Source organism: Ochotona princeps, chromosome 15, assembly GCF_030435755.1.
Source record: "Ochotona princeps isolate mOchPri1 chromosome 15, mOchPri1.hap1, whole genome shotgun sequence".
Classification (NCBI taxonomy): Eukaryota; Metazoa; Chordata; class Mammalia; order Lagomorpha; family Ochotonidae; genus Ochotona; species Ochotona princeps.
In genome coordinates, this window is record NC_080846.1 from 12,310,015 (window position 1) to 12,331,617 (window position 21,603).

Genomic DNA, 21,603 nt, shown 5'->3' on the forward strand with positions numbered 1-21,603 from the left:
GGCAAATCATTCCCTCAGGAGACTAAACTTGAATGTTTATTTCCAAAAATATTCAAAATATTTTTAGGAAGTTCCACTTCTTTGGATGTCAAATCATTAGCTGCCTCTCCCCAATAAAGCATATGACATTAATTGCTATGCACGATCTGCTTTCAAAAAGCAGTCAGAGCCTCAACCAGATACGACTTTCTGATGTCTTCATGCGCAGTGTTGGGCGGTAAACTAGGGTGACTCATCGCCCTCATCTCATCCAACCTAACTGCACCGCCAGGCACTCTGCATCATGTCAAGCAGTTGATTTGCTAAGCTATCCCATTAGAATACTTCCTTCCCAACTACTACACTCAACTTCAGGCCCATCACCCTCCCAAACCCCACGAAAAGTTCTTACTGTTGTATTCATGATTCCTGTGCCATGTGTTCGAATTGAATTAGCAATATGACGAATGTTAATCGTATTCAAATGCTTATTATTGCTTGTTCGTTCAATAAAAATCTGCAATGAAACAAGTATATTCTCAGTAACAACATAACCCATGGTAAACTGGTCAGACATTTAAATAAGACTTCAGAATACATTTCAATACAAATAATTTACTTGAAAAGTCATATGAAGACAGTACAATTAAAGCAAACAAGATGTCTACGCAATGATTTTTAATCTAATTAATTTCCACCCTTAATAACCAAACCCTTGTCCTTCAATCTTCTAAGAAATTCACTCTCATTTAAGAAAAAGTCTAAAATCACTCACCTGATTGTTCAGATTATAGAGGTATCGAGATACAAATATGTGAATGTTTCTCATAATTTCCAAAACATCAAGGCCCTAAAACATAATCCACACAGAAGTTCTATTACTATTAGTCAGTAAAACTTGCCATCACTGTATTGATTACATTATTTCTGGTTATTTTTAAAAGCCATACAAAAGTTATCCCAAACATTCTAAGTGGATTAATGGTCAGATTTTAACAGTCAGAATGTGTATGACACCTACAAAACACACATAATACTTCTTAGGCACTATGTACAGTTCTTTATAATTTTATATATAATTCTCAACAAATGAAGTATATTAGCCTTCTAAATTCCATAGGTGAGAAGAATGAAACTAAGAGAGTTCTTCAAGGGGAAATGGCCAAGAAAGTGGAGAACCCTGTTGTTTTAGAAACTCTAATTTCAAATTTTTATCAATCTTTTGGTTATATCAGACCAGTTTTTAAAAATCTATTTTTATTGGAAAGGCAGATTTAGAGAAAGAGAGAGATAGATCTTCCAGCCCCAGTGCAATGGCTCAGTTGCTAAATCCTTACCATGCATGCACCAGGATTCCATATGGGCACAGGCTCGTGTCCCTGCTGCTCCACTTCCCTTCTAGTGCCCTGCCTGTGGCCTGGGAAAGCAGCAGAGGATGGCACCAAGCCTTGGGATCTTTTTTTTTTTTTAAAGATTTATTCATTTTATTACAGCCAGATATACAGAGAGGAGGAGAGACAGAGAGGAAGATCCTCCATCCGATGATTCACTCCTCAAGTGAGCCGCAACGGGCCGGTGCGCGCCGATCTGAAGCCGGGAACCTGGAACCTCTTCCAGGTCTCCCACACGGGTGCAGGGTCCCAATGCATTGGGCCGTCCTCACCTGCTTTCCCAGGCCACAAGCAGGGAGCTGGATGGGAAGTGGAGCTACCGGGATTAAAACCTGCGCCCATATGGGATCCCGGGGCTTTCAAGGCAAGGACTTTAGCCGCTAGGCCACGCCGCCGGGCCCAAGCCTTGGGATCTTAAACTGGCATGGGAGACCTGGAAGAAGCTCCTAGTTCCTAGCCTCGGATCAGCTCAGTGCTGGTCACTTAGAAAGTGAACCCACGGATGGAAGATCTTTCTCTATATATCTCCTTCTTTCTGTAAATCTGCCTCTCCAATAAAAATAAATATAAATCTTTAAGGGAAAAAAAAAAGATCTTCTATCCGCTGATTCACTCCTCAACTGCACGCAACAGCTGGAGCTGAGCCAACCTGAAGCCAAAAGCCAGGAGCCTCATTGAGTCTCCCATGTGGATGAAAGGTCCCAAGGCTATGGGTCATCCTTTACTGCTTTCCCAGGCCATAAGCAGGCAGTTGGATCAAAAGTGGAGCAGTTGGGACACAAACCAATGCCCAGATAGATTCTGGCTCTTGTAGATGGAGGCGTAGGCCTTTGAGCCATTGCGCTGCCCATAAGACCAATTTTAATGTATGTGTTTTCTACTAAGAATCCTTCATTTTTCAGAAACTAGTATCATAAATTCTTCCGTTGGTTGTCAAATTGAGATCAAAGTAGCAACACAATGGCTCTTCCAAGTCTGTATAAGCTTTTACCATGTTCAATCTGAGCATTTATTTACATATTTTCTTTTCCTTCCATTAAGACTAGGAATGCATGAGTTCAGACTGTTCCGACTTAATTTTGTACCTCCAGACAGCCAAGTGCAAAGCATGTTTTCCACAAACATTATGTGTATAAATAATTGAGTGGAAGTCTACACAAACTAATCCCAGATACAATCCCTGCAAGCAGCAGGATGAAGGAAAACTTTGGGTCTGATATGGTGTTTCTGGATGAATATACATGGATTATTTCAGAATTCCAAGCATATCAAGTCTGAACACACTGTTACACCTTGAGACGATCATAAATTGGCTAACTGAATCAGCAAAGCCAAATGATTCTTCGCATCCCTCACTCTGAGGCCAAACACATTTCTAATCATATAAATTGATCATATTTCCAAGACATTAAGTTTATATATTTAGCGAAATTATATACTAAGTTGACAATAATACAGTTAAGCTGTAACCCTGACTCAACTTTCCACAATTCTACAAGTCACTAATACCTTACGCTTCTAAAAAGCTACATATAAAACTACATACACTATGAAACTGTGTCACATAATACAATGTAATTAATGAATTAAAAATAAAAAATAACAAAAAAAATTATAATACTCAAAAAATGCAAAAGTAAAAAAAAAACTACATACACAAAGGGTTATTTTAATGATCTATGATTACTATAAAATTTACTGTATATGAGTGAAATGGTCATTCTTCCATTCAATTATTGTTTATGGCTGTTGAGTATATTCCACAAAATTACATTCTTTGCTTTTGACATGTTAAAACTTATTTAGTGAAGTATCAAGTGTTTTTATTGTAATATAAATTTAATGTAAGTTATCTCAAAAACAAAAAAGTCAGAAAGGGAGACCAAGGGAGATTGGGATAGAGGAAAGAAGGACATTATAGTTTCTTAGAATTGTATCTACAAATCACATTGAAGCTGACAAACTAATCAAAATATAAAATATTAAAAAAAAAAACGCACAGATATCAATTTTTGGAGAACAAAGTAAAATTACATTTTAACTTTTTTCCAACAAACTTCTTGAAGCATGCTTTCTTCTCTAAATAAACGCACATACTAAATTTAAAAAAAAAAAAAAAATCCTAAAGAAATCCCATTATGCTAGAGTTCGACTCTGCCAGAAACATGTTATACTACACCTGCTCCAAGGTCTGACTAGGAAGATGCGCCTCTGTCATAACCAGCCCATAGCGTTGAGTAGCCAAATTCCTCATTTCACTGTATGTGGCCCAGTCATGAAGAGCTACTGTCGTTAGATTGTAGAAAGTCTTGTCTAGGTAGTGGGTTACATAGGCTACAAAAACAAAACAAGAAATCCAAAGTTTCAACTCATGAAATAGAAAAAATATAAAACCAAAAAGGAACAAACAAGGACTTTCATTTTTGAACATCAAATTTCTTTCTTTAAAATAAGGTGCTTAGGAATAAAAGAGACAAGAAATAAACATACGTTAACACATAAAAGCAAAAAGATCCACTCAAGGTTGTATTTGTTCTTGAACAGGGTAGAAAGACCTAGAATATGACTATGTAAGAAAGGAAGCAGATTGCTTACCTCGAATGTCAATGAAACGATTGAAAAAGCGAATGGGATTTAGAGAGAAGAAGAGGGCCAGGTCTTTCATGCCGACTTTGAAAGGGTTCCGGTCGTCCAGCTTCAGGTGAGTGTGTACAGAAAGGCGCAAATCCTTCTCAATTTCTTTGCACAACTTGTCCAGCAAATGCTGTTCACAAAAGAACTGATACTTGAATTCTGCAACTGATTTTACAAATAACAGAGGGAGAGGAAGCTCCATCTGCTGGTTTCACTTGCCAAATGCTTGTTGCACAGGCAACCGGAGGTCAGTCAAAACCAAAGGACAGTCAAAAGCCAATAACTCAACCCAGGTCCCCCACGTGGGCTGCAGGAATTCAACTGCTTCAGCCATCACTGCTACCTCCTCAAGTCTACCCCAGCAAAACAGAATCAGAAGCAGGAACAGGCACTGAGCTTAGGTACAGGAATGTGAAACACAGGAGTCCCGACTGGCATCTGAACTACCATACCAAATGCTCAGCTTGGTTAACTCATTTTTAATTGTACCCTCCACATAAATATATCACTAGATACAAATTTAATTTCAGTGCCTATAACACTTATTTCATTAAAAAAAGGAGGAACACACCATTCTGCATCTTGTTAAATATTTGATTTCCTTAAGAGCTCTCCAAAGGAAATTGCCTAAAACAGTTGTCCTAACAGTAGTACTAGCAGCTTTAATATTTAAACTCATTTTGCATTTGCAGTCTTCTAATGAACAAATTTAAATACAACCTATTGACTAAATCAAATTAAAAATTTTCAAATTCCTAAATAGGAATTACAGGCCAATTTAACATGATCATGACACTGTAACACAACACAGTGCCTTAGTTCTACAGTGATTTACAAGTAACTTTGATGTAGTGGAAGTTTGCTTCAGTACAATATTTTTTCCCAAATGCTGCATTCCCAAAACACACTGCTTTTCAGCTTCCAATATGAGGTTACCTCATTTAAAATCTCCATAATCTCCTTGTCGTAGCAATCCAGAAGTACCTCACAGGACTCTAGGTGCCTTGCATGCATCATAGCAGGTACACAGTCTCGTAAAGCACTGAACATGTACTAACAAAACAAAAACACACACATTTAGAACAATACCTCAGCAGTTTTACAAAGAATACTTGTCTACCTCGAAAGAGAAAATCCAAGCCTAAAGAACACTTTTCCACATGATTAACCGGTCTTCATTTTCTAAATAAAAGAACCTGAAGCATATACTTCAGCATCCCATACAGGCAACAATTTGAGTCCCAGCTGTTCCCTCCTGGTCCAGCTCCTTGCTTGGCCTGAAAAATCAGTCGGGGGCTGCCCCAAGTCCTCGGGCCCCTGTACCACCGTGGGAGACGCAGCAGAAGCTCCCGGCTACACAGCAACCCAGCTGAGACCACTGCTGTCATCTGGAGAGTGAACCAGCACACGGGAGAGCCCGCTCTCTTTTTTTTCTTTTCTCCCTGTAATTCTCCCTTTCCAATAAAAATGAATCTGGAAAATAATACTGACTCTGGCAGCGTACCGGTCAAAATAGGTCCGTGTGGCACCCAGACCTAAAGTCCAACAGATCAGCGCCACCAACAACCTAATTATATAGGACATCTGGTGTCTCTCTAATCCTGGGACCTGCTCCATCCGGAAGTGGGAGAAAGGTTGCAGAGCCAACAGTGCAGCCTCAGCACGGTATCACAGGAGGTGGAGAGTGGTGAGCCAAGAGCTGGGGCTGTGGAGACCATGGTGGAAATCTGACGTAAGAACCCAGACCTGGAACTCACTGGAGGTTGTGGCACAAGTGGCTGCAAAGAAAAAGTTGTGTACCAACCGCAATAAGTAAAATTGCATTGTAGACCTGTGGGTGACAAAGCTTAGAAACCTGCCCCAAGGAATTCAAGACTCTGCTAACCAGAAGTGCAATGACCAAGAGCAAAAGAAGAGACAAAAGCACAATGAATATTACCGAAGACTCCCCTGCAAGGGAGCAAAACCCTATGCCAACCTCAGAGTTAACTGAGGAAGATATCGAGAAAATGGGGCACACAGAATCCATAAGACTCATTTTAAAGATTCTGACCAACAATGTGAAGCTCATGCAAGAGTTCAAAGAATTTAAGGAAGCAATAAAGCAAATCAAGGCTGGTATATCAGAAATTAAGAACACAGTAGAGCAAATTAAAAGTACAGTGGAGAGTCTCCAAAATAGAATGAAGAAAGCAGAAGAAAGAATCTCAGAATTGCAAGGTATTTCCTGTCATCAGGGGGAAGCAAACAAAAAGCTGGAAGCAGAGCTGGATCAGGCCAAAAAAAGTATTCAAGAATTGAAAGACACTATTAACAGACCAAATATAAGAGTTATGGGAGTCCCAGAAGGTGCAGAAAGAGAAGCTGAGTTTGCAAATGTATTTAATGAAATAATAAAGGAAAATTTCCCTCATCTGGAGAAAGAATTGGGAAACAAGTTCCAGGAGGGGCACAGAACTCCCAACAGCCTTGATCAAAAGCGGTCTTCACCACGACATATGATAATCAAGCTCTCTTCAATTGAACATAAGGAAAAGATCCTTAAATGTGCACATGAAAAAAATGAATTGACATATAAAGCAATGCCAATTAAGCTCCCAGGAGATCTCTCACAAGAAACTCTACATGCCAGAAGAGAATGGAGTGTCATATTCCAGATTCTAAAAGAAAACAATTGTCGGCCTATGATAACATATCCAGCAAAGCTTTCTTTCGTCTTTGAAAATGAAATAAAATTCTTCCACAGTAAAGAAAAGCTAAAAGAATTTGCCTCTTCCAAACCTGCCCTACAAATGATACTTCAAGAAGTTCTCTTGACAGAAAAGAGGAATAGCACCTAGCAAAACCAAAGGAAAACGGGAAGAACATCCCAGTAAAATGACAACAGAAGACTAAACCAATGAACAACCCATTCCTAAAATGACAGGACCAATGTCACACTCATGTATATTAAACTCTGAATGTAAATGGCTTAAGCTCAATCAACGTCAAAGATTAGTAGACTGGATTAAAAAACAAAATTCATCTGCTTAATGTCTGGCGGAGACACACTTCAACAAAGATCAGCAGAAACTATATCACATGGGTTTTGTTGTTTTTTGTTGTTTTCATCTCTTCAAAACACTTCCTTCGGATTAAATCATTCAATGATTCATAGATTATGCAGTGGCATCATTTTCTTCAAGAAGGTTCTTGATTTACATTTCTTCAGCTACACATTAGTCATTTAATAGCATGTTATTTAACTTCTTGATGTTGTTAACTTCTTTTTTCTCCCTGATGTTGATTTTGTTTTGTGGCTCTTCATTTAAGGGGATGTATAGTAGCCGTGTAATGGAGACTGTCATATCTAGTAACATGTCATTTAACTTCAAGCATTGTAAATTTCTATTTTTCTTTTTATTGTTGATTTTGTATCATGACTTTTCATTTAAGGGGATGTATAGTAGCTGTGTAATGGAAACTGTCATATCTAGTAACATGTCATTTAACTTCATGGCATTGTAAATTTCTATTTTTGATTTTGAATCATGACTTTTCATTTAAGGAGATGTACAGTAGCTGCGAAATTGAGACTAACATTCAGATGTGAGGATATAGTGTGTTATGCATTTCTACTTCTAGACAAAGATGGACTTACAATGAAACTGTTTACTGTATCTTGACAATAGGATTCTGGACTCTCTGCCATTGTCTATGCCCGCAATGATGGACATATGACTGAGTATGAAGAACTATATGTTAGTAATGATATAGAGGAACTTGGGGGGGAGGGAACTGGGGAGGGGATAAGGGAATATGAAACTGTATTATAAAATCATAACAATAATAATAAAATGTTTTAAAAAATAAATAAAAATGAATCTTTTAAAAATACATACATACATTTTTAATTTACATTAATTTGTCCTTTCCTAACTTGTGAATTTAAACACACTACCATAAAGGAACTGAAAAGCCTGAAAAACATACACTGCTCTGAGTAGTGGCCAGACAAATTAAAACCATGGAGAATGAGATGATTTATGAGACATGAGGGAAACGAGATAATGAAATGAGGGGAGGAGTCAAGTACATTACCTTTTTTACTACTGCTACAAAATGCTTAAATTATTTGAAAACCAGAGTTTCCCACCCATTGGCTCACTCCCCAAATGGCCACAATGGCCAAGGATGGGCTAGACCAAAGCCAGGAGCTTCACCCTTGTCGCCCATGTGGGTCAGGGGCGCCCAGGCACCTGGGCCATCCTCCAGTGCTCTCCCAGCGCATTAGCAAGGAACTGGATTAGAAGTGCAGCAGCCAGAACTCAACGTGGCATTTAAATGGGATGTCAGTGTTGCAGGCAGTAGTTTAACTTGCAATGCCACAAGTCCGGTTCCTGATACAAAATTTAGCTACTGATTATATAAATTCTTATTATAAATGCATAACATTGTACCAAATAGCATTAGCAGCTAATATTAAAACGAGTTAGTAAACCAGATAAACATTCAAAACTACAATGGTTTATATAATGACTAAAAATGATACTTTATCCTTTACTTACATGTAATCTGGCTGCATCCACAGCATTTTCATATACATCATCTAAATAAATTGGGAAGACAGCTCGATGCCAGTATAAAAAACAACAGTCGCATTGAGTTTGGACTCTACAATGTAAAGCAGCAATTAGCAGTACCGACAGCAAAGAATTACACAAAATAACGGGAAAGGGCTGACTTCACAAACTTACTCCTTGCTTATCTTACTCAGCTCACATTTCCTACATCACTAAAGCCATTATTAGCAAAAGGATCAGAAAACAGGCATGTTTCAAACTGAAGAAAGCTAACAATATTACAAGTAGCAGATACCGTCAGAATTCTACACATCTGCCTTATTTTCAAAGTAGATGTGAAAAACAACACAAGTTGTAAATAGAAGAGTTTAAATTTACTTTCATTGTTACATTTGATGAGACTTAATGTCTCCATCACAGATATTATCTTACCAGTCTCTGAACTGGAAAGCAAAACCTTTAAAAACTATGGTCTCTCTCTCTCTCTCTCTCTCTCTCTCTCTCTCTCTCTCTCTCTCTCACACACACACACACACACACACACAAAGAAAAAAACCTACAGTCACAAAGAAGTCACATTTAACTTGTCCATAACATTTTGCCATTGAGACTATTTAATACTTCATGAGGCAACAAAATGATTATTAAACAGCTTGTAAGATTTAATATTTCTTCTAAGCTTAGGAAGTTAAATGCTACTAACTAAAAAAAGTCAGTTTCTTACAAGAACAAAAACCCATTAAGTTAGAAACTGTGCTAAAGCACCTTAATTAATTAAGCTAAGACTTAAAATTCAGAAGACTCACTTTTCCTTTAAGAAACTTACACTTGTGCCATAAGAAGAAAATAAAGTCATAAGTAACTAAAAATAAGTCTTCCAAAAACTAACTCAAGTTAGTGACTGGCCACTGAAAACAAAATTCAAATTTGTGTATCAGATGAATTACAGAGCACTGTCAGTCATGGATCTCCAAGTCTCTCTTCACAAACAAAGGTTGCTTATAAAAGTGCAATTTTGGGGCCCGGCGGCGTGGTCTAGCGGCTAAAGTCCTCGCCTTGAAAGCCCCGGGATCCCATATGGGCGCCGGTTCTAATCCCGGCAGCTCCACTTCCCATCCAGCTCCCTGCTTGTGGCCTGGGAAAGCAGTTGAGGACGGCCCAATGCATTGGGACACTGCACCCACGTTGGAGACCCGGAAGAGGTTCCAGGTTCCCGGCATCGGATCGGCGCGCATCGGCCCGTTGCGGCTCACTTGGGGAGTGAAACATCGGATGGAAGATCTTCCTCTCTGTCTCTCCTCCTCTGTGTATATCTGGCTGTAATAAAATGAATAAATCTTTAAAAAAAAAAAAAAAAAAAAAAAGTGCAATTTTGAAGACTAGTGGAAACTCAGCACAGTCTGCCAACCACCACAGAGCTGCTCTGCTCTCTCCTTTGTGAGCTTCTCCAGGGCAGGTTTCCCACAGAAGCAAAGCTAAATAATTCGAATCACTAGTTACAATCTCACTGTGGTCATGTTAAAGAGGGTCAAGGAGGAACTAAGGGGTTTTATATAAAGTAAAGCTAAGTTTTACTAGCCCTCTGTTTTGAGCATTGCTGTTATGCCAGCCCTACTTACCGTTCTCTGAGTTCACTGATAAGATCCAGCTTCTTCATAACCACCTGCAGTGGTAAGAGCTCTTCATCTTTAAATGTTTTCTATCAGGGAATTGGAGAAACACAAGACAAGTTGCAGTCAAGGTAAGAACAGATTTCCTGAAACACTAGCAAAGGAACTGTGAAATCTCGGATTTCATTTTCATCCCATAAATAATAATAGTAAGACACGTACCATTTGTGTGCCAACACTTAGAGCCAAGGAGACAATGAGTCGGCGTTGCTTTGTACTGGGTCCATTCAGAGTGTTTTCAGCCAAAACTAGAGCAGAGAGCACATCAAGACGCTGTTCACTATATTTTTTGTCAGAAATTACCCTTTTCTTAAAAGAAAACAGGAAACTATTAGTTTTGTCTCTGAGGCAATAACAAAAAATCTCAAAAGAAAAACTTAACCATCTTCTCCATGATTCAGTTTCAGAATGCATTAGACAAAGGCTTGTCTCCATTGAGCTTCCAAAAAAGTTTTGCATTTAACTTTTGCAACATTATCTTTTAGCATCGTCAGGAACAACAAATGGACCAGGTACACTTTAAAGTGTCCCTATTAATTTAACAAGGAATCACCTCCCCCAAAAATGACAGACTACGTTCAAAAGCAGACTTAATGTCATCTGCAATAGAGGTGTATCAATGTACATACTACATGTCACAATTTCAGAGTAAAGGTGATTTTATAACTATAAAACCATAGCAATAAAGGACTGAGAAAATCATGATTGATGGTAGTAAAAAAACTAACCTAAAAAAAACACGAAAACAAAGAAATATGTAAATGAAAAATTATGAGCACATAGCAATTTGCAGACCTTGGCCACAGAAATAGAATTGAGAGCCTGGTGCTGAAGGTGCTGGGTGATGTGCGAGACAGAGTCAGCCACAACCATGCTCCTCCTGTAGAACATGTGCTCTATGGCCTAGGGGGAAGCAGACAAAATTTTGTGAATGTCAAACTTTTTGCCAAACTAATAGCAGAATATCACTATGTCATCAGCCCAGTGAAAGATCTGTAAAGCAGATCCAGAAAGCACTACCATCAAAGACTGACCAATTCAACTACATTAAAATTAAGAACTTCTGTTCCTCAAAATGGATTATAAAAATAAATAAACAAAAGGGAAGGCCACACACATGTAAATATGTGCCACATAAAGGACCAGTGTCCAGGATAAAGACCCCAAATGAAACAAAGACTCAGAGAAAGAACCACTAGCACATATTCTAATAAATGAAACACGACTTTTAGAAAAGACATATAGTTAATAAATAATCAAAACAGTAGTCACTATTATGTGACTAACTATAGTTAGTAAATAATCAAAAAAGTAGTTATCATTAACCAGGAGGCATTGAACACTAAAATTATAAGCAAACCTAACTACTGACTAATTTAGAAGGCAAGAAAAACACATGAAACCTGACAGGACCAGCGCTGGCCAGCCAGGGAAAAAGCCACGTCTAACAGTGCGCTAGACGTGACAATGTGGCATCATCTCGGCTGAACACAGCAGCCAGCAGATCACTCGCCCTTAGCAAAACTCATGCACAATTACACTGAGTCCTGTGCAACACCAGTAGCACTGCTTATAAGTACAAAAACTCCATAGGAAAGCTAGAGTAGTGAGTGTTCTAAGCTATTCACTCCAACATGGGCATGGTCAGACACAAATGCTGAATAAAAACAATCAAAGCAAAGAACACACTTCAAAACAGAGACAATGATGAAGGATTTACAGGGTCACCCAAACACGGGCAGTTGAAAACAAAGTCAGGCAAATGATGAGCAAATTCAGGATGACGTTTCCTCTAAGGGAGGCAGCACAGTGCCAGCAGGAAGGGACCCACAAGGGTCCTGAAAACCCTACTAACATCCCACTTTCTCAGGAGGGACAGTAGTCTCACACAGACACACACATCTACACTTCTACTTACATCTCATACATATATAGTTGAGGAATATGAGGGTGCTTCAAAAAGTCCACGGAAAATGGAACGAACGGCAGGTTTATTTGTATGCAGAAACTTAGCAGACCTGGGACCAGCACTGGGGTGCAGCGGGTTAAGCTGCCATCTACAACATCAGCATCCCCTATGAATGCTGGGTCATGTCCCAGCTACGCCATGACACATGTGGGAGACTGGAATGAAGCTTCTACCTCCTGTCTTCGGGGTGACACAACCCTGGTCACTGTGGGATTTTGGGAACTGAACCACTGGACAGCAGACATTTCAGCATCTCCCCCTCCCCATAACTCTTTCAAATAAGTCAGTAAGTCTCTCTCTCTGTGTGTCACCCTGCCTTTCACATACAGTAACATAAATTTTCAAAACATAAAAATAATGGATGTCAAGTGAATGTTTTCTTTAACTCATGGGTTAAAACATTCATGAATTAAACTTCATTAGTAATCCTAAAGATAATTTCCATTTTCCACCTTTTCTCTCACTAAATTAACTTGTAATCACATTTAAATATGGGGCTGGCATCTTGGTTTCAACAGTTAACTTCAAGCTACTAAATGAGGAGTGCCAGTTCAAGTCCTGACTGCTCTGCTTCCAATGCAGACACCCAGTAATGCACCTGGAAGGCAGTGGAAGATGGCCCAGGTACTTGGGCCACTGTCACCCACATGGAAGACCTGGCATGAGTTCTGGGCTCCCGGCTTCAGCTTGGCTTAGCCCAAGCTGTTGCAGGTATTTGGAGAGAGAACCAACAGATGTCTCTGTCTCTCCTGCTGCTCTACTTTTCAAGTAGAAGAAAAATGAATAAACATTTACAAATAATAACCACTAAAACCTACCTTGAGAAGTTCAACAAGCCTGCATAATGCCTTAACTGAGGTTTTGGTCATTGGTTTTTGCAAGGACATGTAGAGATTCATTGTGGTTTTAATAATGGTACTAATACTATATGCATACAAAAATCCCTGGAAAAGAAAATAACACATTAATTATAATCACAAAAAAGAGTTCATTTCTACAGGATTCCATTCTGTACATAGTAACAATTATTCCTCAAATTTGCCAATAACTAATGCTGCTTAGGCTCATCTTAAAGCCAACTCTTATGTTTTGAAATATTCTTCCTCACAGAGACATGGTGTCATTTTTAAAGCAGGACAGACAAGTTTATTTACCCTATTACATTCCAGAAATTCAGCTCTGCTGAAATTATAATGTATAACCACAATTACATAATCTTTCCATTAAAAAAAAAACTTCAGAAAACCCATATAGGTGTCAGGACAGAACTTCCATATTCTTATTTCACCTAGGAAGAGAATCAAGACTTCCACTTGCAGGATCCAACACTACGGTGAAGCAAGTCAAGCCACACACAGCTACTCCACCTCCAGTTCCCTGCATATGTGACTGGAAAAGCAGGAGACAGCCCAAGTACTTGTACCCTTGAACCCACATGGAAGATCTGCATGAAGCTCCTGGATCCTGGCTTCAGTCTGGACCAGCTCTGGCAACTGTAACCATGAGAGTGGAAGAGTCTCTAACCCTGCCTTTCAAATAAATGAATTTTTTAAAAAAGGGGGGGATGGAACTCCTTTTGCTGCCTCTTAAGACAAAGCTAAGCTAAAGACTAGGGAGACAAGAACCTCAAAAATCATAAGAGGGGCCAGTGCTGTGACATGGCAGGTAAAGCCACCGCCTTTGGATAGCAGCATCCTAACTGGGCACCACTTTTAGTCCCACCCAAGATGAACCGATTCCCACTGGCGATCTGTGCACTTGGTCTTTGCCCTTAGGTGCTAATCAGGCTTCCTCGCCTTCCAGCCCAAAGAGAACAGACTCTATTTGTGAAAGAGGCGCAAGTCTTCGTCATAACATGAAACTGGGGACACAACGTTTAATAAGAAAGCAGGAAAAAAGGTATGAACCTTCAAAGGTTTTCATTTAAACCCAGAGGAACACACAGAAACCCTAAGATAAAGATGGAGACATTTGGGGCGTGTGCAGTCCTCAAAAGGCGGATGTAGTTTTAAGATAAACCTGAACTCCAGGATGGGTACACCCAAACAGGTGGAAAGCAGCTGGATGCCAACGTGCCAACGTGTCTCACTGGTTGTGCCTCACCATGAATGAGAAAATACTCTCCCACCAGTAACAGCAGCCCACTAACAGTGACCCCCAACAAGAATGGCAAGTGGCACTTCCTGTGATCCATTAATAGCCCTGTGGTAAGGAGGCAAATTCAGAGAATTCAGAAGTGAAAGAGAGGGTGATATCCGTACAGAGAAAGCACTAAGACCAAAACCTGGGGCCTACGTGCACAAAGCCACAGGTCCTATCATGTCAGCTACAGGACTCTACACCAGACTCTGTCCCAGTCTAGCACTGGGCAAAGTTAGAACAACAAGAGTCTAACTCTCAGAAAGGCAGAAAAGGAGAGGTGGGTGGGCACATTCTCCTTTTCAGCAGGGCAGTCTGACGTACAGGACTGCTAGGCCCACTTAGTCCCATCGTGCACTGATTTTTGAAGCATATTCATAAAAGAGGTACTTTAAAATCCAAAAAAGGGTTCAGTGTTGTGGCACTGTGAGTGCAGTCTGCATGCAATACCAGCATCCCATATGGGTGCCAGTTTGGATTCCAACTACTCCACTTCCAATCCAGCTCTCTGCCTCTGGCCCAAGAAAAACAGCAGACAGTGGCCAAGGTGCTTGGGCCCTAGCACCCAGGCAAGGGACCTGGAGGAAGCTCCTGACATCACACTGGCCCAGCTCTGGCCACTGCAGTCAACTGGGGAGTACTCTGTCTCTGATCTCAAATAAATCAATAAAACAGATAAACACATAAAATCGAGGTTTGGAGAACACTGTATTAGCACTCTACTGCTAATGACAAAATAACAACCCCCCCCCCCCCCCCCCGCTTTGCAAAGCACAACTAAAAAATCTGGGCCGGAGGTTAAGCTGCCCATACCCCATGAGACAATGCTCAGGTTACAGAGAAGAGAATACAAACAGTACAAGACAGAAAATTTCTCAAATTCCAGAAGCTCGATAGAACTCAAGTACCACAAACATAAAACCACACATGGGGCACTATAGTAATAGTTATATGGCTAAAAAAAACACACAAAGTTTATGAGCAATTAAACACAGACAAGGTGTATTTAAAAAGCAACAAAACCAAAGAAGTGTTTCTAAATCAACAACACTAGAAAACAATGACACCTTTTAAAAGTGCATTAGAAACAAAATCTCGACCCAGTGCAGCAGCTTAAGTCCTCGCGTTGCACACACCAGGATCCCATAATGGGTGTCAGTTCTAATCTTGGTGGTCCTGCTTCCCATTCAGCTCCCTGCTTGTGGCCTAGGAGGGGCAGTTTATATATCAGCCCGAGCCTTGGGACCTGCACCCGTGTGGGAGACTTGGAGGAAGCTCTTAGCTCGTGGCTTTGGATCGGCTCAGCTCCAGCCATTGTAGCCGCTGGGGAGTAAATCAGTGGACGGAAGATCTTTCTCTTTGTCCCTCTTTCTCTCTGTAAAATCTGACTTTCCAATAAAAACAAATAAATCTTTTTTAAAAAATCCTAGATTATCGGGTTGGGAGAAAAATCCAAGCTGCTTATAAGAGACACACAAAAAGTAGAGTCAGAAAGGTTCCAAGTGAAAGGATCAAAATAAAAAGCAAAATGACATATCATGCACTAATAGGAAACCTGTATATCTGAACTGATATCAAATAAGTATTTCTTAATAAAAGGTCTGATTCACTTCAAACGGTACGTACTTAGTCTCAAAATATACTAAACAAAAACTGACAGAACCACAAAGATAAATAGATACACACAAAAATTATGGGGGAATCGCTCTCACTAACATGTTTTTCTTGCAATGGACACCATCACCCATCATCCATATTATCACTCACAAATGCAAATTAAGACATTCTTTATCACTACACGCTGAGCGACACAAGCAAATCTCCAAATACAAGTGTTATTATTGCTGCAAATCATAAGAAGTAACTTAGAACTCTCATATGTAGAAATTAAAATATATCTGCCAAAGAAACTCCAAAGTCAAAAACATTTTTAAATATTTTAAACTAAATGATAAAAACATAACACATTAAAACTTAAGAGATGATTCCCCCCCCCAAAAAAATCATTCTTTGAAGGGGATGTGGAGGTTTGAATGGGTGTATCAGAAAAATCTAAATAACGCCAAAAGATCCAAACATAACCAAATCAATCTGTTTTAAAATGAAAGCTTGCTGTATCCTCTCATGGTTTTATCTAACTGCAATTTCTATAAATTAATGTCTCCAAAACACTCTAAGTAAGAAGATGCAGCTACCTGTATAAAGACATTACATCTGTTGGTGAGGTCTTCAGCAAATGCATCCATTCTCTGTTCTTTAGATAAAATAGACTCCATTTTCATCATCCATGAGCTCACAAAGACGTAGTAAGACTGTACATCTCTAACAAAGGAAAATACTGCGATTAAAATTAAAAATACATTTCTATTTCATCACATTGGTTACAGTACTTCCTTTTACCAGCTACTTCATTTTCAATAGGTTTCCAAAAGACACTAAATGTACATATACAGTTCACTCATTCAACAGATGCTCACCAAACCAATCAATGCCCACTCAGGCCAACCAGGGTATCTCAGTACCGCAGACTAACAGAAATCAGCAGTAAACAAAACACACAAATCCTTGGTGCCATTTTTTCCACATTCTAGAAAGAACTGAAATCTTCAATTAGAAGATATCAGGCAATACATGTTATGGGAAAAATCAGTGAAAACTACAAGGACTGAAGTGGCAAATACAATTTTAAACAATAAGCAAAGTAGGCTGCTTATGCAGGATATTGAGGGAAGATTTGAAGCAGTTGAATAAATAACATGTAAATCCATGACAGAAAAGAATGCTAGGAAAATACAGAACAAACGTAGGCTTGTGTAACAGTAGCAAGAACGAAAACCAACACGAATAGAACACACAGAACAGCCATGATAAAAAAAACCAGGGAGATCGAAGAAGCCAGGGCAACACGATGGGGAAGATACGTGGGGAAGATACGTGAGGAAGGCCTTGTGGGAAGCGGGGACTTCAACTGAGTTATCTGAGAAGGCATGAGCGATTCTAAACAGAATGACTTAGTCTAATTTTGCTTTTTTGAGGATTGTCATCACCTTGGCTGATGTGTGAGAAACACTAAGGGAGGCCCGGCACAGTAGCCTAAGTCCTCCCCTTGCACACACCGGGATCCATATGGGCACTGGCTCTAACCCCAACAGCCCTGCTTCCATCCAGCTCCCTGCTTGTGGCCTGGGAAAGCAGTGGAAGATGGCCCAAGGGCTTGGGACCCTGCACCCATGTGAGAGAGCTAGAGGCTCCTGGCTGCTGGCTTCGGATTGATTCAGCTCCAGCTGTTGTGGCCACTTGGGAGTGAATCAACGAATGGAAGATATTCCTCTGTCTCTCCTCCTCTCTGTTTATCTGACTTTCCAATAATAATAAAATACATTTTAAAAAGAGAAAAGAAAACTAAGGGGACAATGACTTAAGAGCACTACCCAGCAAGTACAAGACACAACCTGACACAGAACCAGAGCAAGAGCCGTGGAAGCGGTTTTCAAGCATCTAAACAAAACAAATCCAGCAACGGCTGACTGCTTACCTCTGCCAGCCACTGCAGTAAGCACTTTACATAGTATACAGGAGGAAACTCCACACAGAAACACCATGCAAAGTGAGACTACTAGGAAGCCAATGATTCACGATACATGCAAACACCTACAAAACCCTTCCATCCTGAAAAGCACTAAATCAATGATAAACTGAATAAAAGAAAAAAGTTCTACCATTCAGGATAACTACAGAAATTGAGTCATTCTTTTTTTTTTTTAATTCTGTTTATTTGAAAGGCAGATATACAGAGAGTGTGGGATCTTTCATTTGCAAGATCACTGGCCAAGTAGACGCTACAGCTGGAGCTGGGCTGATTTGAAGCCAGGAGCTGAACGGGGAAAGACAACAGAAAAATAGGTCTTTGTATCAGCACGCACAGAGTACAGGAGAGGATAGAAGTCAGGAGGAAAAAAAAAAAAAAACCACAGAGAAAGAGACCTACGCCACAGAGCTGCCCTGGATGGTAACTTCGTCGTCATCAATAAGGCAACACACAGTGCAAGGTACGTGGCCTGCTCTAGATCAGCCCTCGCAGCACAAAGCAACAGGTTCAGCTGTCACTTTGGCTCATCACTCTTACATCCCGACACCAGATGGACCCTTACAAATACATAAAAGAAAAACGGCTTCGTGTTTAAAACAAAACAAAAAGCCACTGACAAAGAGGGACCCAAATGACCAAGGCTATGGTCAGACTGTCAATGTCATTTCAAACAGGAAAAATGAAGAAAAAGAAATCTCCTGTCCCAAAAAAGGCACTAAGCAAGATCAAAAGCTGTTGTGTCAGAACCTGGTTCTGAGCTGAATGTTCAGATCCCCATAGCTTCTAGCCCACTTTTTGGGATTTCCTGCTAAAATAAACATTTGAGGTTTCTGGAATAGTTAACTAGCTTACAGTGAGATGTCCACCAGCATAGATTATTTCTCATACAAGAATGCAACAGAGTGTACATGAGATAATGTGCTTAAAGCCTTTAGCCTGAGTCCATGTTATCAATTATCATTACTTGTCACCTTCAACTTTCCATTTTACTTTAGCCTTCTGGGATGATATTGATCAAATCTGTCCCCTCGTCAGTGTGAATGTCCCTCAGATAACCCAAGAAACCCAGCATATCATTCCTCAGAGTCCCCTATCAGAGGCCACACTGTACAATTTCTCAGAGCCAAGAAAAAAGGCTTGGCTTTGGTCCCTCTGACAGTCTCACTTGCTCCATCAAGGGGTATTATACTAGTTTCTGGCCTTTATAATGTGACAGCACAAAACACAGGCTATGACCTAAGCTAGTAAGATTCCACAGAACTAGGCCCAGAGCACGATGCCTCACAGGCTAAATTCTCGCCTTGCACATGCCAGGATCTCATATGAGCACCAGTTCATGTCCCGGCTGCTCCACTTCCCATCCAGCTCCCTGCTTGTGGCCTGGGAAAGCAGTTGAGGATGGCCCAAATTCTTGGGACCGTGTAACCGCGTGGGAGACCTGGCAAAAGCTCCTGGCTCCTGGCTTCAGATTGGCGCAGCTCTGGCCATTGCCGCCACTTGGGCAGTGAACCACTGCAGGGAAGATCTTTATCTCTGTCTTTCCTTCTCTCTGTAAATCTTTGCATTTAAAAAAGAAAAATCTTAAAAAAAAAAAGGTTCATTGGAACTATAAACCCCATGGTCCACATATTATAACCACTAGCTTTCAAAACTTGGATATTATAATTATTAACAATCTAAATACATATTGTATTTTTAAAGCAGTATTTCCAATATTAAAGAATATCAGCTTCTTGGGGACAGTGTAGTAACACAGCCGGTAAAGCTTTCAGCTGTGACATCGGCATTCCATATGGGTGTTGGTTTGTGCCCCAGTCCCTTTACTCCTGAACTAGATCCCTGCTAGTAACCTGGAAAAGAGCATAAGATGGCTCCAGTCTTGGGAGCCTGCCACCCAAACGGGAGAATGAAATGAAGCTCCTGCTCCCCAGTTCAGCCTGGTCTAGTCCTGGCCACTGTGGCCATCTGGGAAGTAAACCAGCAGAAGACATCTCTCTCAAATAAGTAATCTTTTTAAAAAATGGAAATATAAGACTATCCAATCCCTCCCTGGTAATGAGTAGGTACACGTGATCATATAACTGAAATCCTTTTCACATATTTACAAGATCTGAAAACATAAATATCAAAAGTTTATTATGATTGCTTATAAAACCTACTTGGTAAGTGACTGAGCTTTCTGCTGTAGGAAAGTATCCCTATGCATTTTAATGGCTTGAAGGCTTTTTCTGTCTAGGAGTTTGGCAGCTGCTGGAATTTTCTGGATCAGAAAATTATCAGGAAACCAAATAATATTAGCAGTGAGAGTGATGGCTGGCACCTGAAACAGTAAAGGCAACGGGAAATTATTAAATGCAAGCTACAAAAAAAAAATTTTTTTTAATTAAAAATTTAAAAATCAGGCTACACATAAACTCTAGTTCTACAATACACAGCAAAGGCAATTTGTCTAGAAAAAATAATCCTAAAAAATATTCAAATATGAAACAAACACCTTCTATGACACAGAGTGAGGGTTCTCCCTATCTGGGGCTGAGATGACACTTGACTTTGCCTATATATTAAACAAAGCACACAGGTGTGTGTACATCTCACTCACTTTTTTTTTTCTTTTTTCTTTATTTTTTTTTAAAGATTTATTTATTTTTATTACAAAGTCAGACATACAGAGAGGAGGAGAGACAGAGAGGAAGATCCTCCATCCGATGATTCACCCCCCAAGTGAGCCGCAACGGGCCGGTGCGCGCCGATCCGAAGCTGGGAACCAGGAACCTCCTCCGGGTCTCCCACGCGGGTGCAGGGTCCCAACGCATTGGGCCGTCCTCAACTGCTTTCCCAGGCCACAAGCAGGGAGCTGGATGGGAAGTGGAGCTGCCGGGATTAGAACCGGTGCCCAAATGGGATCCCGGGGCTTTCAAGGCGAGGACTTCAGCCACCAGGCCATGCCACCGGGCCCTATCTCACTTTGCTTTTTAAAATATTTTTTTCTTCTGAAAATCAGGAAAGAATGAGTGAGATAGGGCCCGGCGGCGTGGTCTAGCGGCTAAAGTCCTCGCCTTGAAAGCCCCGGGATCCCATATGGGCGCCGGTTCTAATTCCGGCAGCTCCACTTCCCATCCAGCTCCCTGCTTGTGGCCTGGGAAAGCAGTTGAGGACGGCCCAATGCGTTGGGACCCTGCACCCGCGTGGGAGACCCGGAGGAGGTTCCTGGTTCCCAGCTTCGGATCGGCGCGCACCGGCCCGTTGCGGCTCACTTGGGGGGTGAATCATCGGATGGAGGATCTTCCTCTCTGTCTCTCCTGCTCTTTGTATATCTGGCTTTCCAATAATAATAAATCTTTAAAAAAAAAAAAAGGCAAATGGAAATTTGAATCCTTACAAACTTTATTTTCACTCTAACGTAAAAAATAAATACAAAAAAATGCTCAGATCCTTGAGATCCTGTACCCAAAATAACACAAACAAGTCTCAATTTGGGAACCAGGAGTAGCATCATGGAAACAGCAGAGAACACAGTAATGAGAATGAAGAACAAGAAAAAGAAACAAACTACAGGAAAAAGAAAAACGGACACATGGTAACAATACAAACTTAACACACAGGGAAAAATACCAACAGCATCCACCAGCACACATTCACTGGAGATGAGATTTAGAGAGTATTTGCATCC

At 40.4% G+C, this 21,603-nt stretch overlaps 1 protein-coding gene across 3 annotated transcripts in view; it reads right to left on the reverse strand.

The window, feature by feature from the left end:
• WASHC4 (WASH complex subunit 4) overlaps positions 1-21,603 on the reverse strand; it is a 58,142-nt gene that overhangs the window by 19,912 nt on the left and 16,627 nt on the right. For all 3 annotated transcript variants that reach the window (XM_058673434.1, XM_058673436.1, XM_058673435.1), the window contains 12 exons: positions 20,093-20,253; positions 16,540-16,666; positions 13,024-13,149; positions 11,032-11,139; positions 10,399-10,545; positions 10,186-10,265; positions 8,552-8,657; positions 4,941-5,057; positions 3,966-4,134; positions 3,550-3,704; positions 755-829; positions 392-496 (listed from right to left, as the gene is read on the reverse strand). In XM_058673434.1, coding sequence (XP_058529417.1) covers positions 392-496; positions 755-829; positions 3,550-3,704; positions 3,966-4,134; positions 4,941-5,057; positions 8,552-8,657; positions 10,186-10,265; positions 10,399-10,545; positions 11,032-11,139; positions 13,024-13,149; positions 16,540-16,666; positions 20,093-20,253 — 1,476 coding nt within the window. The remainder of the gene's footprint in view (positions 1-391; positions 497-754; positions 830-3,549; positions 3,705-3,965; positions 4,135-4,940; positions 5,058-8,551; positions 8,658-10,185; positions 10,266-10,398; positions 10,546-11,031; positions 11,140-13,023; positions 13,150-16,539; positions 16,667-20,092; positions 20,254-21,603) is intronic.